The sequence below is a fragment of the Pan paniscus genome, chromosome 11 (assembly GCF_029289425.2).
Source record: "Pan paniscus chromosome 11, NHGRI_mPanPan1-v2.0_pri, whole genome shotgun sequence".
Taxonomy (NCBI): Eukaryota; Metazoa; Chordata; class Mammalia; order Primates; family Hominidae; genus Pan; species Pan paniscus.
In genome coordinates, this window is record NC_073260.2 from 51588726 (window position 1) to 51610521 (window position 21796).

At 43.1% G+C, this 21796-nt stretch overlaps 1 protein-coding gene and 1 pseudogene across 1 annotated transcript; both read right to left on the reverse strand.

Moving 5' to 3' along the window:
* Positions 1 to 713: 713 nt before the first annotated feature.
* Positions 714 to 9298, reverse strand: LOC129393070 (nuclear pore-associated protein 1-like). Its single transcript, XM_055091823.1, has 3 exons — positions 8737 to 9298; positions 3707 to 3848; positions 714 to 1338 (listed from the first exon to the last, which is right to left on the reverse strand). The coding sequence occupies exons 1-2, from the start codon at positions 9193 to 9195 to the stop codon at positions 3843 to 3845; spliced, it is 465 nt and encodes a 154-aa protein (XP_054947798.1). The 5' UTR covers positions 9196 to 9298; the 3' UTR covers positions 714 to 1338; positions 3707 to 3842.
* A 6185-nt stretch (positions 9299 to 15483) lies between these two features.
* LOC100991664 (ETS-related transcription factor Elf-2-like) lies at positions 15484 to 20026 on the reverse strand (annotated as a pseudogene).
* Between the last annotated feature and the right edge of the window lie 1770 nt (positions 20027 to 21796).

The following is a 21796-nucleotide window of genomic DNA, read 5'->3' on the forward strand; positions in this document are numbered from 1 at the left end:
CACTCTTTAAGGGATGTCAGGGCACTTTTCAGAAGTGGAACTCAAGGCTGGTCTGCTCCAAAGCAACAGATGTCCACAGAGAGTTAAAACTCATGAGACAAAAACCATCACGTGCATGCCTGTAATAAAAAGAAGTTCGATTTACTGGGCAGGGGGAGTGCACTGCAGAGGAACCACGGGGTTTTGCTTGGTGATTCTAAAGAGGGTTTTAGGAACAGAGGGTCAGTCTGGATTGGATATTGCCTGGAAGTGGGTGCAATTAATGATTAGTTATCTTAATAATTTTTAGTTAGGAGCCAGGGAGATTAAAGTGAAGTCATTGGTAAAGAAGCAGTTGTCAGTCTTGTTAGCAGAAGAGAGGAATGTGTAGTTGTTGAGTCTCCTAGTCACTATCTTATTTCAGACATGGACAGCATGGCCTTCCTTCTTTATATTCTGGGAATATCTCTGATGTTCCTTGGGAACCTCTGGGCTAGCTGTTAGCTGTAAGCTGTCATTTTGGAGTTTCTCACTTTCTGAAAATCTTGAACATTAATGAAAATGAATCTGGTTTCAGGCCCTGACTTTACCCCTAGTGACTTAGAGAGACATCAGCATTTAAGGTGGTGTCTGTTGTGAGCTGATCACACTTTTAGTGACTGATGTCACCAGAACTAGATAAAGGGGTGTCTGAGGGATGCCCTGCAGGTATTGACCATGGTGGCTATAAGAGGGACTGGGCACAATTTTATTAATAAGTCTGAGGATTCCTTTAGATTTTGCCAACTTTTTCTTTATGCCAGGTGAACACAGTTTCCAATTGAAAGAACCTCCTCTTTTCCCCAGGTAAGAGTAGTTGGGATACCAGAAACTTTTAATGGTTTCTGAGATTGAATCATTAACATAAATGAAATAACTGGACCACAAATTGTCAAAATGCATCCCTCACACATCAGTGCAACTTCTCCTCTAACTGTTGATGGCCCAAGTCTTTCTGAAAACATTAATCTGGGGGTGAGAACTTGGGAGATAAACACAGTCATGTTCTTTATAAATAAGGAGCCTCCCTGACAGTAGAAATCACAAAGAAAAAGAAAGAAGACCATGGGCCTCTTCCCTTTGAATTGTCTTCCCTCTTGCTATGTTACTGCTTGAGCTTCCTTTGTGGGCTCCATATCGTCACTGTTCTTTCCACCACTCATAAAAACACCACGGGGCAGGCTCCAGAGTGACCACAGCTAGGCCCCAGCTCTGCCAGCAGGCCCCCTTCTTCTCATGATTCTGTGGGCTTCTGTTTCCTGGCATCTCTCTTCTTCCTGGCATCTCTCTTCATCTCTCTAGGCTCTCGGTGAGTTTGTACTGGTGGAAAAAGATGTCAAGATTAGTAAGAAAGGAAAGATTTACAGCCTGAATGAGGGCAATGCTAAGTATTTTGACAGGGCCGTCACCGAATATGTGCAGAAAAAGAAATTCCATGAGGTGAGTGAAGAAAGCCCAGGTGGGTCGGAGGGAGAGTGTTGTCTCTATGGGGTCCTGTTTGGGTGGTGGCTTCAGGGGGCCTTGCTGAAAGAGGTTGGAGCCACTGTTCATAGTTCTGGTCAGTATGAGAATGGCAGACTCTGCTTTTCTTCATAAGCAATCAGTATCTTTTATAGCTAAAATTTACCTTCTAAAGATAATACTTCCCTTTACATTTAAGTTGTTCCAGGAGAAATTGTTTGTAGCAAAAGTTAGGGATCACACTTGCAAAATTCAGAGCTCAGGCCAGAACCTTTCTTAAGTCATTTGTTTAATCTAAGCTCCAACCTGCAGATTCACTCACTCAGTTGCATTTGCTTTTCGAAGGAATAATTACACAAGAGAACTTCAAAAAGTTCATGGAAAAAAATGAAATTAAAAGATAAAAATAAAAAATAAAAAAATTTATTTCTCAACATAAGCTCCATTGAGCTCAAGACACTTTTGTAAGGGTTTATACCAGCCATTTAGTCCAACCCTAAACCCAAGGTCCTGGGAATTTAACCCTGCCAAGGCAGTCTTTTTTATGTTATTTGCTCAAGAAAAATGGATGCCCTTTAAAGGTTTTTTAATACTAGAAAACAAAAAGAAGCCAGAAGGAGCCAAATCAGGGCTGTAATTATATTCCATTAAAACTCTTGCAAAATTCCCTTGTTTATTAAATTAATGAGAGGAATGAGCAGAGCATTGCTGTGGTGGAGAACTCTCTGGTGAAACTTTCCTGGGCTTTGTCTGCTAAAACTGTGGCTTTCTCAGAACACTCTCTTAACAAGCATATGTGGGCCAAGGAGCCAACATCTCCCCAGTGTTGTGAAAATGAATGGCCGTGATTAGTCAAGGCCAAATTGTAACCTGCACCTTCAGAGGCTCTTGCTCTCCTCCCTCAAGTTATGCCCATCTATAGTTATCCATCCATCCATCCATCCACCCATTCTTATATCCCTTCATCCCTCCCTCCCTCCTGTCTATGTATGTATGTATGTATGTATGTATGTATCCATCCATCCTCCTTTCTATCTATCTGTCTATCTATCTATCTATCTATCTATCTATCTATCTATCTATCCTTAACTGAGAGATTTCTCACAGCTTTCCTTTCCAGAGCAAAGGTAAGTTGAAGAGTAGCAACACCTCCATCTGTTACGTGGAGTCATTCTGGGCTTAAAAACTAGGAATTTAGGGATATAAGTTCTATCTCTGTTCCTGGTAGTTCACTGTGTGTCTTCTGAAAGATTCTTTCTGTATTTAAGTGTTTTGGTTTCATGACTTAACGTTTTCTCCAAATATAAGAATTGTGTTTGTTCATGTGTAACACATGGAAGGTGCCAAAAAAATAAAATGTAAACAAAAACCATGTGTAAGTTTCTTCACTCTCAGTAACCCCACTGTGAACATCATCATACATCTGTCTAGGTTTTGTTTTCTTGCAAATGTGCTTACATAGTTATCAAATGTAATCCACTTATAAATACAGTTTTAAACCTGCATTTCTACTTACATCTACTTCATGAGTATTTCCTAGTTATTAAAAATTCTTCAAAAGCACATTGCTGTACCATAACGTATTTAATCATTCTCAGGTTGTTCTACACTTAGTCTGTGTCCAGCTTTTCACTCCATAAAAAAATATTGCAGTGAGCCCCTTTGTACCTCATCTTTGCTGATCTGAAAATTCCCTTAGAAGGTATTCCTAGAAGTAGGATTTCTGGTAAAATAGAATTGTGGATCCTCACCTTAGTCTTCACTGTTAAGTCAGGCCAAGGCGTTTCGTCTTGGATCCAATAAAGTGCTAGGTAACTACAATACCCGAAGACTTGGTAATTTCCTGCCTGTAGTGTGGTTTCAAGGGATGCAACTAGAGGACAGTATAATATAATGATCTTCATTGTAACTATGAGTTGGATTTAATAATAATAGTTAACATTTACTGGGTGATTAATATGTGGTAAGCCCTGTTTTAAGTGTTTTACACGTATTAACTCCTTTATTCTCATAACAACTCTTGGAGGCAGGTACAGATGGGGAAGATAAGGCACAGAGGGGTTCAATTACTTATCCAAGGTAAGTGGCTGAGCCAGGATTCAAACCCAAGCATTCTGGCTGCCAACCCATACCATTAACCACAACGTGACCCTGCTTGGAAACAATCAAATGGGGAAGAACCCTCACCTCCCACACACTGGGGTTGCAGGGCTTAGGGCTGCCTAACCTGCAGGGAGATAGCACCTCCTCCTTGCTGGCTGCGGAGTTTCTGCCTCCTTCACCTTGGTTCCTTTTCCTGCTTTATGGGCTGTGTGCCTGCTGGGTATGGGCAGGACAAAAGCCCAGGTGAAGAACACACAATTCTATATCTGGAAGGGAAGAGGAATATGTATCAGGCTGTTTTCAGGAATCTGCTGGAAGGGGAATGGAGGGAGGAAACGAATGAGAAAACACTGCTTCAGGGGTTTGGTATTTTGTGTTCTCATTTTTGTTTTTGACAATTGTTAGAGCATTAGGCTTGCCTAATTAGCAGTAATAGTTCCTTACATTTTTCACAAATTCCACCTGGTGCAATGCCAGATGTGATCTATAAAATCAGAGTTCCTAGAGATGACAGGTCTAGTGGTAATGAATTCCCTTAGTATTTGCTTTTCTGCAAAGGATCTTATTCTCCTTTGCCGATGAAGTTTAGTTTGGCTAGATATGAAAGTCTTGGTTGGAGTTTCTTTTAAGAATGTTGATCATTCCCTGTGACTCATGGGAAATGGACCTCTGCTGAGAGGTCCATTGTTAGTTTGATGGGCTTCCCTTTGTAGGTGACTTGACCCTTCTCTCTAGCTGCTTTTAACATTTTTTCTTTCATTTCAAGCTTGGAGAATCTGATGATTATGTGTCTTGTGGATGATCTTCTTGTGAAGTATCTTACTAGGGTTCCCTGCATTTCCTGAATTTTCTATTGGCCTCTCTAGCTCAGCTGGTGAAGTTCTCATGGGTGATAACCCAAAATGTGTTTTCCACCATTCTCTCCATCTCTTTCAGAGACATTAATGAGTCATAGATTGGGTCTTTTTACATAATCTCTATTTCTCAGAGGTTTTCTTTTCATTCCTTTTTATTCTTTCTTTCTTTATTCTTGTCTGACTCTCTTATTTCAGAAAGCCAGTCTTCAAGCTCTGAGATTCTTTCCTCAGCTTCATCTATTGTGCTATTAATACTTGCGATTGCGATTAGTGTGTTTTTCAGCTCTATCAGGTTGATTACATTCCTTTTCATACTGGCTATTTAGTCTGTCAGCTCCTGTATTGTTTTGTTGTGATTCTTAGCATCCTTGGATTAGGAGAAGGAAGATCATTCTCCTTAATCTCGATGATCTTCCTTCCTGTTTGTATTCTGAATTCTATTTCTGTCATTTCAGTCATCTCAGCCCAGTTCAGAACCCTTGCTGGAGAGGTAATGCAGTCATCTGGCGGAAAGAAGGCACACAGGCTTTCTGAGTTGTCAACTTTCTTGCATTCATTCTCATCTGTGTGGGCTGATGTTCCTTCAGTCTTTGAAGTTCTGTCCTTTGGATGGGTTTTTTTTTTCCTTTATCCTATTTGATAACCTTGAGGGTTTGATTGTGGTACAAGGTGGGTTCAGTGGACTGGCTTTGTTTCTGGAAGATTTTAGGGGGTCAAAGCTCAGTTCCCAACTTCTGGACTGCATGCTCTAATTCTGGACTTCTACTGGGCTGACTTTGTTCCCTGTCTCCTTGAGGTTAGGAATCCACTGTGCTGGAGGTATGGAGGTTCTCCCAGATAGCTGGTCACAACACTTGTATGGGTGGTGCCAGCCAAAGCGCTTCATAGGGTGGTGGCAGTGGAATCTGTCCTCATTTGCATGTGCCAGCAGCAGTGGCAGTGGCGCTGTGGCGGGGTGCATGCTTGTCCACTGTGGTGGGGTGCTAGTGGGTGCTAGGTTGCCGGCCTCTGTGCAGGTGTTCACAGCAGTGGCAGAGGCAGCATGGTGTCAGGAGGAAGGGCACCCCAGCTGGCGTCTTACATGTGTTTGCACTGGTGATGGTGTTAGCATGTGGGTGGGGTGCTGGTGGGTGCAGGAGTGTGTGTGTCCTCTGTGTGTGTTCCTCTGGGTGGCAGTGACCACTCAGGGTGGATGTGTGTCCATTATTCTCCATGCCTAGTTTCAGGCTGGTGGTAGCTTGGCACAGGGGTGGGGCATTAGTGGGGGCAAGGTCTACCCATACACATATGCTCTGGCAAAGCCATATGGGGGGGTGGCTGTGGGCAAGTGTGTGCAGGCAAAGCAGCACAGGGGAGACTGCAATGGGGGGAGGGCATTAGCAGGTTGGTGTATGTCTGTGGGGCTACTCTGCTGGAGCTCTCTGCTGGTCAGGTATGGTTTGCCAGCACAGGAGCTATGATGTGGGGCCCTAGGAGGTACCCTCTGTGGGCACCCAAGGCTGCATTGCAAGCAGGCGTGGCCAGGCTGGGGCCCCAGGAGAGACCAGGAGACTGAGGGGTGCTCAGGTCGGACTGGCCCTGTCTCATGGACCACCCTGTGGTCAAGAAGACAAGAAGAGGATGGGCTTTAGGTAGCAGTCGGACACCACTTCCATCATAACAAGAGGAAAGGCAGGATATTTACTCAGCACCCGTGACTGGCAAATAAGGAACATGGTCCCATCTCCAGGAAGCTGCAGTCTGGTTGGAGTGGCAAGACATTACAACAAAAAAAGAATAATTCAGTGTGCGATAAGCCTACAGGGACCAAGTGCTGTAGTATTGTGTAGGCATTTACAAGAAATACTTCAAGTTAGGTTTCACTTATGTCTGCAAATCACGGAAGGTTGAGGTCCCTTAGGAGGCCTCATTGGCTTTGTTCAGAGATTTCCCAGGCTTGGTTTCCATCTTAACTTATTTTAATGATTTGTTGGTCACACACACACACACACACACACACACACACACAGTTTCTAACCAAAACACCTTGAGAGGACATCAGTTCACATTTGATCTTACTGGCATTTACTCTGTTCTTGATCCATTACTCAGTCTAGTTGTGTTCAGGTCTTTAAAGCCTGGAAAGGTTATTTTGCCAAAGTACTAATTTTGAAGCTTACTTTGTTTGTCATTACTCATGACTGATACCATGCTGAGTTAACCCCAAATATTTTTGGAACACAAAACACTTGATGGCTGCCCTAAGGAATTTGCTGTCTCCCTGTGCACTGTCAGAGAATTATCAGATTAGAGAAAGAAATCATAGATGGATCACTGAATGGGGAAAACCAAACCTGCCTCAGGGAGCAACGTAATCATATTGTCATGACTTACCTCTTATACCTACTCTAAGGAACATCATGACCTTTGACATATTTCTCTCTGGTCAAACATCCTTTTTATTACATGTATGAGTAGTGAAATCGCAGTTTACAAATAAATTGTTTTATTTCTTTAAATAATTGCTAAAGGTGTTTAAGATTTTGCCATGTATAAACACTGCATGCAGTAAGAGAAGAGTAGTCATTATTTAAGGAAGTCTGCTTCTCAGAAAGCTAAAACTATTGTGAACCATAGTGATTCAAGCAGGAACTTCAAGGAGCTACCAAACAACGGTTGTTCATATAGACTTTCTTTCTATCTTTCTCTTTCTTTCTTTTCTTTCTCTCTTTCTTTTTTCTTTCTTTCTCTTTCTTTCTTCCTTTCCTTTCCCTTTCTTTTGTTTCTTTCTTCTTTTCTTTCTTTCTCTTTATTTGTTTAGCTGCTCTCTTAAGATTGCTACAGGATATTGTCTCTTACTTTAAGTAGTCCTACATTTAATAAGTCCAATCACATGTTGACATTTGAGGGGCTCATAATGAATGAAATGCACAATTGTATAATCTTTTCAATTTCTACACTAGTGGGTGGAGGATAGGGGGTCAGGAATGTAGAGGTCACCCCAACTGGATGTGTGACCCCAGAGCAGTTACTGACTAATCATGAAGGCCACTGAATTTTATCTCTTCTCTTTCTGCCTTGTAGGACAGCAGTGCTCCCTATGGGGTCAGGTATGTGAGCTCTATGGTGGTGGATATGCACCACATCTTGGTCTACAGAGAAATCTTCATGTACCCAGGCAACAAGAAGAGCCCTCAGGGCAAGGGAATTCTCCTTTGTCCACTGGCTGTGCATCCAGTCAGGGAGCAGGAGGAGCTCTCTCCTCTCACGCCTGCTGTTTGGCTACTGCACTGCTGCTCCTTGGCAAGTCTGTGTGGTGGGCAGGGGAAGAGAAACCAGCTCTGTTTCCTTTGAGTGAGCCTCCAGGCTGTGGTAGGTTTGAAGGAGAAGGCCGAAATTATGTGACTGGTGTTTCTTACTGTCCTTCCCCTCTGGCCTCACACCCATCATTCACCATGAGCCATCTGTGTGTTTTATTTGCCACAGGCTGCGTCTGACTTTTAGCTTCAGCATCTGATTAGGGATCATAGACACCATAAGGAATCTAATGAAATTTATCAACACACTTCCCAGAAAAATGCAGATAAACATACATGTTACATACACATTACATGTTTAGAGGGTTTACAGATGCCCTGAAGTCTACCCAAGAATCCCCCAGAGAATTCCCAAAATCCAGAATAAGAACTTCTGCTCAGAACTCATCAAATATGACTGTAAACGTTGTTCCTGGAAGGTCTAACTGCAACTCAGCTCTATCCCATATCAATTAATTGTAGGGTAGAGGCCAGCGGCAGAAGTTGTAACTGACAATTTATTTGCGGGGCCTGTGGCTGGCAGCTCTGGGTGGAAAAGATTTCCTTGATGCAAGAGCTGAAGGCTCTTCCCCAACATCAGCAAGCCTGGGGAGCTGAGCAGGTGGTCTTTATCCTGCACTTCCTGGGCCACCTTCTCTGGCAGCAGGAAACAGCCCCGGGCGGGATCAAGGAGCACTGTTGGAGATGGGTCAGGCTTCTTAAGGGGAAGGACCCCTCCAGCTGGGCTGTGTGAGCTGGGGACAACATGGCCTTCCCAGCAGGAACCCACTGGAGACGCCTGGGCCTTGTCAGTCAAGTTATTTTCTATCAAGCAATTGGGATAAACATTTCCCTCTAGGGGCCCCGGACTGCACCTGAAGGAACTGAGGTCTCCCTGGGTCTCCAGGGCCCTGGAAGCGGATGTCCTGCCGAGAGAGGGGGCTTTTCTTGTCCTCCTGCTCCTGGGTCTCTACCTGACCCTCCTCCTCTATCACTGCTCTGGGCTTTTCTTGGGTCCTCACCTTGGTCTTATTCGGCGGCCTGGCTGGGATCGGAATCAGCTTCCTAGCCCCAGCCACCTGCTCACGTGGTGAAGGCAGTTGGAGAGTGAACTTGCTGCTGGGAGGAGGGATCCTCACCGAGCTGGGGTGTCCCAACATCATGGAGTTGCCACTAGACAGCACGGGTTTCTTCCTTGAGGGGAGCCCGCAGCCCACAGCAGGCAGGACCCCCAGGGGGGCGCCCGTGTCTGGCGGGAGAGGACACGGTCTCCTAGGCGCGCTGTAGAAGCTGACTGGAGAAGGCCCGCGACTGTGCTGAGGGTTAAAGAGGAATCGGAAAGGGCCCGGGGTAGACGTGGGCGCCACAGGGTGAGCCGGGCCAGGCTGAGAGGACTCACGGGCTATGGGAGCTTGTGGGCGACGGCCCGGCAGGGGCCTGTGGCGGGAACAGGGACAAAATATACTTAATAAATTGCCCATTTAGAGCAAGTTGTGTGGGTACAATGGCGAGAAAACGGTCAGTAATGGAGACGCTGCTCCGTAGTCGCCCACTTCTCTTTCTCCAGGCGCCCACTGGACGGCTGAGCGATTGTGACGTCCCAGTGGGGCTGGTGACAGAACCAGGGCGCGCCGAAGCGCGCGGCAGCACCCCCGCCCTAGGGCGCCTACCAGAGGGGTAAAAGGGCAAAAGAGAGAGCCCCACCCCCACCACGCCTGCCTCCGCCGGGCCCAGCAGGACTCTCTAACACCTGGGGACATCCTGCTGCTGGGGGCAGGTGTGTGGCCTCGGATGGGTCCCTCTGTGGGGCTGTGGGGTATGCGGGCTGACATGTCAGAGCCCTTCCCGCCTGGCGCCTGGCCTGGGCGCTGCCTTGGCACCCAGTGGCCCTGTATTGGCCGGCCCTGTCCCCTGGGTTACAGGGCCAGAACCTGCTGGAAGCCGAGCATGGGGCCACCCGGATGCTACCAGGCTACCCCAGGGCTGCTCCAGTGCCTCTATGCCGCCTGGAGCCAGGCCCACCTTCTACATGGCCACCCTGGCCACTAGGGCCACCAGCCCCGCTACGAAGGTTTCCAAGGAGAGGACGCGGTGCCCTGACCTGACTGGATGCTGCCCCTTACCACATCCCTTCCTGGCAGGCGGGATCTCCACTTCTTTTCACAAATGTACCTAAGACCTTTCTGCAGGTCATTCAGGTGGTCATGGCCCAGCCAGGCTTTGAACCCGGGCTGTGCGATTCCACAGCTGGCGCTCGGGCTTGTGTGCCTCCTGATCGTGGATACAGCATGTATTCTTATTTTTACTGTAGTCCTGGGGTACTTAGCACCTGGCATATCTGTAATAAGCACATGCACACCTAGAAGTAGGTCTTCACTTCAACATGTAAGTTGACCATGGCCCACTCCGGGCTCCAGTCCTCGACAAAGATGTAGGGCAGGGACTACCAGTTGCCAGCATAGCACCATCCCACATTGCTCTTCTAATGGAGCCTTTCAGCCCAGATGTTCTTTCTTGTCTAGTGGGAAGGATCCAAGTATGTAAAGATTATGTTCTAGATCAGCTTTGGTCTATCCTAAAAGAAATTCACCAGGGGACTTATTCCATATCGATAAGAAGCCAGTTTCTTTGGCCTTCCTGGAATATGTCTAGAAAGCAAATGTGTCATTTATTTGCAAGTTAATAGTGGAGCAATGTATTGGATTAAAATATGATCAACACAATTTGGTCATTGTGAGCATGCCAGCTGGATCCACTCTTCACCACACATTAACACCTAAATATAATGTCAGATCTTATGCCCAAGAGAAGGACATACTCTTGGGTGGCTGGACAAGGAAAACATGCGTGAAAAATCAACGATTCTTCTTAGACCCCTCAGGCAAGTGAAGTCATGGAGCAAACCACGACCCCATAATTGGAGAGACAGAGTAATACTAAAAATCACAAGTTACAGCCTCAGAAACCCACAGGTAGAGACCTCCACAGGAACAGGCAACTGGGTGGGGAAAGCAAAGTGCAACTGACAAATTGCTTGAGGCCCAGTGTGAGCAAGGCTGAGAGTTAAAACTCTTAAGAGTTCCCAGTCATAGAGAGGCCCCATGAGCTGTAAGGCTTCAATAGCTGTACTGGGTTCTGAAAGTGAAAAGGTGTGAAAAATTGCATTTCTCTAATGATTAGTAATGTTGCATTACTCTGGTGGTTAGTAATTTTTTCATTTTTGCTGGCCACTTGCATGTCTTCTTTTGAGAAGTGTCTGTTAATGTCTTTTGCCCATTTCTTGATGAGGCTATTTGGTTTTTAATTTTGTCTTGTTCAATTGTTTACATTCCTTATAGATTCTGGATATTAGGGCTTTGTCAGATGCTTAGTTTGCAAATATTTTCTCCCATTCTGTAGGTTGTCTGTTTGCTCTGTTGATAGTTCTTTTACTGTGCATAAGCACTTTTGTTTAATTAGGTCCCACTTGTCAATTTTTGCATTTGTTGCAATTGCTTTTGAGGATATAGTCGTAAATTCTTTGCCAGTGCTGATGTCCAGAACGTTCTTTTCTAGGTTTTCTTCTAGGGTTCTTATATTCTGAGGTCTTACATGTGAATCTTTAATCCATAGTGGTTACTTTTTGTATATGGTGAAAGGTAGGGGTCCGGTTTCAGTCTTCAGTATACGGCTAGCCAGATATCTCAAGAACACTTATTGACTAGGGAGTCCTTTCCTCTTTGCTTATTTTTGTCAACTTTGTTGAAGATCATATGACTGTAGGTGTTCAGCTTTATTCTTGGTTTCTCTATTCTGTTCCATTGGTCTGCATGTCTGTTTTTGTGCCAGTACCATGCTGTTTTGGTTACTGTAGCCTTACAGTATAATGTGAAGTCTGGTAGCATGATGCCCCTGGCTTTGTTCTCTTTGCTCAGGATTGCTTTAGCTATTCGGGCCCTTTATTAGTTCCATATAAATTTTAGAATAGTTTTTCCTAGTTCTGTGAAAAATGTTGTTGATAGCTTGATAGGAATAGTATTGAATCCATAGATTGCTTTGGGCAGTATGGCCATTTTATCAATATTGATTCTTCAAATTAATGAGCATGGAAAGTTTTTCCATTTGTTTGTGTCATCTCTGATTTCTTTCAGCAGTGTTTTGTAGTTCTTGTAGAGATCTTTTACCTTCATGGTTAGATGTATTCTTCCATATTTATTTATTTGTTTTTGACTATTGTAAATGGGATTGCTTGCTTTATTGGGTTTTCGGCTTGTTTTTGTTAAATAGAAATGCTACTTATTTTATACATTTGTATTATATCCTTAAACTATATCAAAAGCATTTATTAGTTCAGGATTCTTTTGGTGGAGTCCTTAGGATTTTCTAGGTGTAGAATCATATAGTTTGACTTCTTCTTTTCTTATTTGGATGCCTATTATTTCTTTCTCTTGCCTGATCGTTCTGGCTTGCACTTCTTGTTATATCAATTTTATCTGAAGTTTTAAAACAATTTATTAGAGACAGAAATAAACATATCTACAACATTAGTAATAATTGCAGACCGGGGGTTACGGACCATGAGAATAGTCATCTGAAACTTTTTGTTGTTGTTGTTGTTGTCACTAACTGGCTTTTTCTCATCCATGCTCAGGATATGCATTGAGGACTCTTCATCTAATAGCCCTGACCCATGCAGAACCTGCTCTCAAGAATCAAGCTCAGGCTTTTTGGCCACTCAGGTTCCAAGAAAAGCAGCCTTATGGACTCTCTCAAGTGTGGGCTGCTGAGGAGCTTTCTCAAAAGGTGAGGTCCTGACTCTCCTCTCTCTCCCAACTACAGCAGATTCCCATCTTTGCACCTGGCTCTAAGCTTGCAGGTGGAGCCCAGATGCTGGCCCCTGTCTCTCCAGGATGTCTTGGCTTCTACACTGTCTCCCATCAAGGTCTAGGAGGAGGAAGGGTTTTGCATCAGTCCTTGGCCTATGGCTGACACAGTGGCTTTGGTAGCTTTCAACTCTGGTCTAGGCTGGCTGGTGACCCTGTGTGCACCCCTTGTTTTCCAGCAATGGCAAACTGCCCCAGCAATAGCAAAAGAAGGGCTCCACTGAAATCACAGCCACAGACACAATGGTCCATCATCGTCACTGTGTCTGTTGCAGAATTGCCTCATGTTCTACTCAGGCTCTGCCCTTAAAAACAAAGCTTGGACTCACACAGTTCCAAGCATAGCACAGATCAAATACTGGCATCAGGAGGAATCCTCACCTCTTATACCTTCTTCCTGGAATGCTGCAGGGTGTTGCAGAAAAGGAAAATGCAGTGGAAAGGCTGGAGAGAGAAGGCCAAGGCTGGGAGGTACACGATGCCCTGTGCAAGGGCTCCCTTGAGTTCTTTCTGGCCTGCAGCCTCCATAAGCATAAAAAACCTATACCCAGACTGTGAGAACATAGTGTGAGGAACTGCAGCATCATGTTGGAGCTGGGCCTCCCCAAAGCCGTGCTGGAGGTGTTTGTGGCCCTGTCCTCCAACTGGAGAGATGGCCTGGGCATGAGGCCAGCATGCCCTCCTCACCTGGGTAGTAAAGTCAGCCAGGTAGCAGGATCCGCCTCCTGAAATAATTCATTCTCTGCCCCCAGCCTTTGGTGACAAGCTGAAGAACCCACTCCAAGTTGTCCTGCTGGCTTCCATGCGGACATCATGAATGTTCCTGAACCAGCTGGAGGCGAGTTTGGATATGACAGAGATACATCATTGCTGAAAGAGATCAGGAGTAGGTGAGGGTCAGGTGCTGGGTCTCCAACCCAGGGGCAGGCTCTTATCCCAGGGAACTGAATCAGGGCTGTGGAAACCACAACAGGAACAACTTGAACCAGGAAAAGAATTAAAGGCCTTTCTTGCTTGCTTAACTTTTTTGTTGTACTTTTCATTTTTATCAAATCAATGAATTCACATAACAACGAGTTAAATGAGTGAAGAGCATGTGATGAAAAGCAGCTGTCCTCCCTCTTCTTTCTCACCTCCCAGCACCATGGCTTGGTGGTGACTTCTTTCATTATTTTAGCTTTCACTGCTTTTCATGATTATTGTGATAACACTAATCAGTATTTCTCAAAATATAAGTTGCAACCCACTACTGGATCATTAATTTCATTTAGGAGGGCATGTCCAGCTCTTTCAAAAATTTTAATTGATACATAATATTTATAGATATTTACGCGATACGAAGTGATATATCAAAACATGTATACACAGTGTGTTAATCAGTTCAGGGTAATTAGCATACCATCACCTGAAACATTTATCATTTCTTTGTAGTGATAACATGTAAACGCCTCTCTTTCAGTTATTTTGGAATATACATTATTGAAAACTATAGCCACTCTGCTGTACAATAGGCCACCAGAGCTCATTCCTGCTATCTAATCATACTTTTGTACCTGTTAACCACTCCCTCCCCAGTCTCTGGCAACCACTGTTTTATTTTCTACTTCTATGAGATCAACCTTTTAGATTCCACATATAAGTAAGATCGTGTGATATTTGTCTTTCTGTGTCCGGCTTATTTCATTTAGTATAATGTCTTCCAGGGTCACTTATGTTGTTGGAAATTAAAGGGTTTCATTGTTTTTAGTGGCTGAATAGGATTCCATTCTGTGTATATACCACATTTGTAACAGTCTATGTATGCATTGATAGACACTTAGATTGATTTCATTTCTTGGCTATTGTGAATAGTACTACAATAATCATGGGAGCGCAAATATTTCTTCAGCATACTGATTTAATTTTATCTGAATATACACCCAATAGTGGGATTGCTATATCTAGTATTTCTGTTTGTAAGAAGGAAGGAAGGAAGGGAGGAAGGAAGGAAGGAGAGAGAGAGAGAAAGAAAGAAAGAAAAGAAAGAAAAAGAAAAAAGAGAGGAAGGAAAGAAAGAAAGAAAGAAAGAAAGAAAGAAAGAAAGAAAGAAAGAAAGAAAGAAAGAAAAGCTCCAGGTATTAGAGCTACCTGACAAAAATTCATGCTGAGCCTAAACTTCCTAGAGACAGTAGAACTGAAACTGATATATCTGCACAAATGCCAGGGCTGAATGAGTGACACAGGCATGTTACAGCAAAAGGCCAAAGCCATTTGTTAATTTGTCCACAGTTAAGAAACTGACAGACTTAAACTACCATATAAAATGTTACATGTAAATTCTATAACAATACTGTGCTAGGTACAAGATTTTTACATTTTTTCTTTTAATAAAAAAGCTTTACACGAACAAGCCATTAGCTTATTTTAAGAAAGAAAACAAAAAGTCTGAGGGCTTTGTTTTAAATTAGCTTAAGCTATAAGATATATATATATATGTATATATATGTGTGTGTGTACATATAGTGATACATATCTAGTGATATATATAGTGATAAATATATCTATATCACTATATATCACTATATAGTGATGTATATATCTATATCACTATATATATCACTACATAGTGATGTATATATCTATATCACTATATAGTGATATCACTATATATATCACTATATAGTGATGTATATAGTGATATCACTATATAGTGATATATATCACTATATATATCACTATATAGTGATATATATGTATATACATATATATGTATATATGTGTATATATATAGTGATATATAGTATATATAATATGTATATATATGTGTATATATATATCACTAGATTTTCTTTTGCTATCCTCTTTCTGAAGTTTTTGGATCCATTCTTCAATTCACATTCTAAAATACCTCTATTAGCAGGGTCTTCACTTAGCACCAGTTAGGTGATTATTGTGCAAACACAGTAATAATTGCTGGGATGCGTATAAAATGCATCAAAAATTGCTACACGTAACAATGAGATCACTCATCCCAACCCCTCCCCACTGAAAACTACATAACCTCTTACAGAATGTTAGTGTTCCAAGTCTTAGTGTAACTTGATCTCATAGTGAGCTGCTTTCAATTCTTTTGATTGACGGGTTCAGTTGTTTCTGTAAGAGGCAGTTTTCTGTCAGCATCTTAATACGTAGTTCATTTCCCACTGAAACATGAGACAGGTAATTTATTTCCAGTAAGTTTGATTGTTTTCTTTTTCTCTTTTTTTCTTTTTCTTTTTTTTTGAGTTGGAGTTTCACTCTTGTTGCCCAGGCTGGAGTGCAATGGCACGATCTTGGCTCACTGCAACCTCCTCCTCCTGGGTTCAAGTGATTCTCATGTCTCAGCCTCCCAAGTAGCTGGAATTACAGGTGCCCACCACCATGCCTGGCTATTTTTTGTATTTTTAGTAGAGACAGGGTTTCACCATGTTGGCCAAGCTGGTCTCAAACTCCTGACCTCAGGTGACCCACCTGCCTCAGCCTCCCAAAGTGCTGGGATTGTGAGCCACCGTGCCTGGCCAATTGTTTTCTTATAGGCATTAAAAATGTCTTAAAGTCCTCTTTGGCTTTTCTTGATGACTTCCCTTGCAAATGTTTATGTCACTACTACCACTAACAGCCTGAAGCACATGGTGGAGCTGCTATTTTATTTCTCACATGTAACTAGTCCATCATTTTCATAGTTACAGGAAGGGGCAATAGCTGAAGGTACACTGACAACCACTACGTGGGTAACTGTCTCATTTCCATCTGCCGGCTTTTCTTCTTTCAGCTGCAAAGTTTTCACATCATGTTCTTGCGTTCTTGCCACTGCTTCTGAGTTAACCTCTGGCCCCTTTATGACCAAACTGATAACTAGAGGAGGAGTCTGGCCAGATGCCTGCTGAGTAGGCACTGAGAGTCTCATTACAGGTGTACCATGGGCTATTGAAACAAACAAGGGTAAGTGCTCTCACAGCCAATGGTGTTCCAACAATGTTAATGCTTCCTGATCCAGTTAAATTTGACTTTGTCTGCAGTTGACAAAGTCAAACTGTGTAGCTGGGATGGTAATAATTTTGACAGGCTGCATGATGATTTTTTCTTGGTTTTCAGTAGAAGCTGTCATCATAGTAGGGATTATCTGAATGACTACCTTTGGAGAGGTCGCTGTTGTTGGATTAGTGCTGGTTAGTAATGGTGCACCTGCATTAACTGACTGAACTGCCACAGTTGAAATGTTCTGACCCAATGATGTCATTACAACAGGTACTTGCATTGCCACACAAACTGTCCTTGGAGCTGCTGTTGCTGATACAGATGCAGTGGTAGTTGGAAACCTGCATGAAGCATCGTGACCAGGGGAAGTGATATTCACGACTCTAGCTACACTTTTCTCTGCTCTGGAGAAGTTTATGGGGGATGAATTTTTTTCTATCACAAACAGAGGATGCTGCTTTCAGGAGACTTTCTGCCGACAGTGACACTCGTTCCAATGATTTTTTATCAGTAGCTCCTGCTAAATTTTCATTACAGATTTCACTTCTGTCATCATCTGTGACCACTATGTTTTTGGGCATATCCTTAAACTGATATACAAGCCTCTGTCCTTCAACCTTTGCAAGACTTCCCTTTTGGTAGCTTTGCAGTAATTCCCCTTTGGTAATAGAATCTCAAAGCTCATTCCATAGTTTCATAGTTCATGTTTGGTTTGTTCTTATACTTTCCCCAAAACTTGGAGACAGCCTTTGAATCCACCAGCCTGAATATGCCTTTTTCTCTCTGAATCCATTTAATATAGAGGGGACAAATATTTTTATCTTTAAGTAGATCTAAAAGAAACTCCCACAAATATATTATGTTTCCTTTTCCTTCTCTCATCTTTTTTTTTATACCTGACTCAGGAGACCCACTGGAAATTGGTGATTGTTGGGTCTTTGGTTTACAGCCAATTTTTTTCCTTTTCATTGGTTCATGGCTATCTGGTGATGTAGGAATAGGAGAGGTATCCATTGGTTCAGACCCCTCAGTTGACACCTCCACTACAGTTTCTGTAATGATATCTGGCCTCATAGCAACATGGATAAATTCAGGACTTCTTGAATCCCTCAAGTAGGTGGGAGATTTCATAGGAAGCAGGGCTTCAGCAGCTTCAATTCTCTTTTGGAGTCATGTTCAAAATAATCTTGCTCAGGCCAATGTCTTAAAGCATTTCTGCTGTTTTCCTCTAGTAGTTTCATATTTTGGGGTCTTATATTTGTGTCTTTAATCCATTTGAGTTTATTTTTCTATCTGGTGAAGGATAGAAATCCAGTTTCATTCTGTGTGTGCACATCCCGTTTTCCAAGCACCATTTGTTGAAGAGTCTGTCCTGTTTGCAATGTGTGCTCTTGGCACTTTGCCAAAAATCAGTTGGCTGTAGATGCATGGAGTTATTTCTGGGCTTTCTGTTCTGTCCCTTTGGTCTATTTGTCTTTCTTTATGCTAATGCCATCCTGTTTAGGTTATTATAACTTTGTAGTGTATTGTGTATTTTGAAGTCAGGCAGTATGATGTTTGGAGCTTACTTTCTTTTTCTTCTTCTCCAGACTGCTTTGTCTATTTGGGGTCTTTTTTGGTTCCATATGAGTTTTAGGATTGTTTTTCCTATCTCTGTGAAGAGTGTCACTGGTATTTTGATAGAGATTTCATTGAATCTATAGATAGCTTTGGTTAGGACTGGCGTCTTAAAAATATTAGTTTTTCTAATGCAAGAACACAGGATATCTTTCCATTTATTTGCATCCGCTTAATTTCTTTCACCAATGTTTTATACTTTTCAGACCAGAGATCTTTCAGCTCCTAGTTAAATTTATTTTTAGGCATCTCGTTTTTTTGTGGCTATTTTCTATGGAATCTTTTTCTACATTTTCTTTTCAGATAGTCCATTATTAGTGTATACAAGTGCTGCCGATTTCTGTATTTTGTCTCTGTATCCTGCAACTTTACTGAATTCATTTATCTTAACAGGTTTTTTTGGTGGAATCTTCAGCATTTTCTGTGTACATGAGTATAAATCTAGAGAAAAGTAAACTCTCATACACCATTGGTGGAAATATAAATTAATAAAGCCACTATGGAGAACAGTTAGGAGGTTCCCCATAAAACTACAAATAGAGCTACCGTACAAATCAGTGATCCCACTGCTGGGTATATACACAAAAGAAAGGAAATCAGTATATTGAAGAGAAATCTGCACTCCCCAGTTTACTGCAGCACTGTTCACAATAACTAAGATTTGGAGGAAACCTAAGTGTCCATCAATAGATGAAAGGGTAAAGAAAATGTGGTGCATATACACAATGGAGTACTATTCAGCCATAAAAAGGAATGAGATTCTGTCATTTGCAACAATGTGGATGGAACTGGAGGTCATTATGTTAAGTGCAACAAGCCAGGCACAGAAAGACAAACGTGGCATTTTCTCACTTATTCATGGGATCTAAAAATCAAAACAATTGAGCTGATGGGCATAGAGAGCAGAAGAATGGTTGCCAGAGGCTAGGAAAGGTAGTGGGAGGGGATTGGCAGGGGTGGGTGGGGATAGTTAATGGGTATAAAAAAATAGTTACAAAGAATTAATAAGACCTACTATTTGATAGCACAGTAGAGTGACTATAGTCAAAAATAAAGTAATTGTACATTTAAAAATAACTTAAGAAGGATAATTGGATTTTTGTAACAGAAAGGATAAATGCTTGAGGGAATGGATACCACATTCTTCATGATCTGATTATTACGCATTGCATGCCTGTATCAAAACATCTCATGTACCCCATAAATATATACACCTATTATGTACCCACAAAAATTAAAAAACTAAAAATAAAAGAAAAATAAAAAGAGATGCATCCTTTGGTCCCTGAAGCACTGAGGTGCTGCCATGAGGTGCAAGGACTCCTTGTGGCAGCCACAGCTGGAGTGAGGTGGATGGAGATGCTGATGATGGAGAGTGGAGTCCTGGTGAGCTGCAGAGAAGGCCGCTGGCACCAGTGCTGGCGAGATGCCTTATGCTGGGGTCAGGGTGGCCTTAGGCCAGGTTCTGCCTCTGCCCATCCCAGCTGTGTGAGAGGCTGGTGGAGATCAGTCTCCCCACACCCATTTCTCTTCCTGGGCCCATCGGAAGACTACATTTCCCAGCCTCTCTTGCTTTTTGTTGAGGGCCAGGGGTTTTGTCAAATGGAGTGGGGGTAGAATTACACCCAATGCTCAATCCTTCATCCTCTCTCTTCCCTTCTGAGCCACCTCTGAAGCCATGCATTTAGAGACAGGGTCACAACTCAGCAGGAGCCTGGAGGCCTGAGCCACTTACCCTGTTGCTATCAGCCTGGCATGGGAAGGAGAAACAAACCTTTGCTGTACTAAGCCACTGGGGTTTCTGGCTTATTTATTGCTGCAGCATAATCTATGCTATCCTGACTGGGGTAGATTGAGCTTGGCAACATTTTTAACCTCTCTGAGTCTCCCTTTCTTCATTTGCAAAATGTTAATTGTAATATCTGTTGTTGTACTCAAGGCCAACTTTGCTGTAGGTAACAGAAACCCATTCACTTTGACTGAAGCAGAAAGGGAATTTGTTGGAATATTTCAGGGGACTCTCATGAAATCCAGCACCTACTGCCTTCCTAGCCTCGAGGACACATCCTTCACATCCCAGCATTGTCATCCAGTCCACTGTGTCTCTGTGTCTCACAGCAAGTTCCAGAAGAAAAAAAATCTGATTGTCTTAGTTTGTGTCAAGTCAGCTGTAGCCAGAGACCAGGGTCACATAAGACAAATGTGGCCTGGGGTTTTCTTATGAGCAGGGTGCACTTTTCTGTTAGATGGGTATCAGGAGGCAGAGGGATTACTGGTGCCATTTGTAAGGAGTCATCTCTGCCCTGTAAAGAGATCCAAGGGAAAGCCTGCTACTTCTGCCACCATCCAGCCCAGCAGTCGACCCCTTTCAGCCATATTTAAATGTTAGACATTTGAGTTACCCACATGGTCTGAAATTGCAGCTGGAGACCTTTCAGCAAATCTCAAAGTTCTTTCAGGGCACACAACAGCGTGGACACACAGAGCAGCTGAAAGACCCAGAGGGAGGGAGAGTGGTGTCCACTGCACAGTTATTTCAGCGCCACTGATGCATTGGTGAGCACAAAGCTATTTATTTATGGGCTTGCTCTGCTTGGTAGAGATCCTCACAGGCCTGAGATGAAGTAGTAAGGACGAAAGGAGTCTCTGAACAATAGGACAGTCTGATGGCCGTTCATAGGGCGGCACCTCCACCCGAAGGCTAGGATCTGGGCTGTGACTCTAGAGTACTAGTGGAGGGCACATTCTCTACTAGCAAAACTCTGCTAGGATACTTTCCATGCACCCCGTCAAGTGATCCCAACATACGCTTTTGCATGAAACCTCAGCATTCCTGCATACAGCATGGCAGACACCTTTGGGGCATCTGCTCAGCCCATGATCCCCATCTCATACAAAAGAAAAAGGACGTGACCATCATCGCCAGGAAGGTGCGTCCAGGGGCTGCAGTGCCCCTGCTCGCCGTTAGATGATGCTACTAAGCCAGAAACAGTCTGTTTTTCTTTAATTTCTGGATTTTTCCTCTATTTCTTAATATTTGTTTTCTAGAAACAATGGATTGCCACTTTTCTAGTTGGAAATCTTGAGCTGTCTAGTGAAGGAAGACTCTACAGTAGGACAGTGATTCATTCAGGAAATAATTCAGAGTGACGTACGGAACTACCTCAGTGGGCGGTTGTTCACGGCTGTTCACTTTATCTGTCAGTGACAAGTGACCATCTTTTGGGGCTTGAACATGTGGAGTCCAGTAAAAACCAGAGTTCCTGGGAAGAGCTGTAAAATACAGCCTCGTACTCTCACCCCCCTTCTTGTTTCCACCCCCACCCTCACCCCACATTTTGCAAGGGGGTTATGGTTCCAGCAGAGATTTCTTCATGCCTGATGAGCTGTTAGACTACTCTAGAAAGGAAATCACGAGGATCCTGTGCTCTTGTTCAACACGATGGTAAAGTTGGTTAGTGCAGGGCATGGCTAGGGAGGGACCGTATTCACTATGGGTCCATGAATAGCTTTTTATTTGCTGGCGGTCAAAAGGTTCAACCAATGTTCAGCAGCAATATAGTAACACAGAATAGATGCTATTCTATTTGACCCAAAAAGTTGGCTG

What these genes read in the sequence shown, in the direction of transcription:
- LOC129393070 (XM_055091823.1), bottom strand. Translation starts at nt 9,195, where the DNA reads ATGGGCAATTTATTAAGTATATTTTGTCCCTGTTCCCGCCACAGGCCC.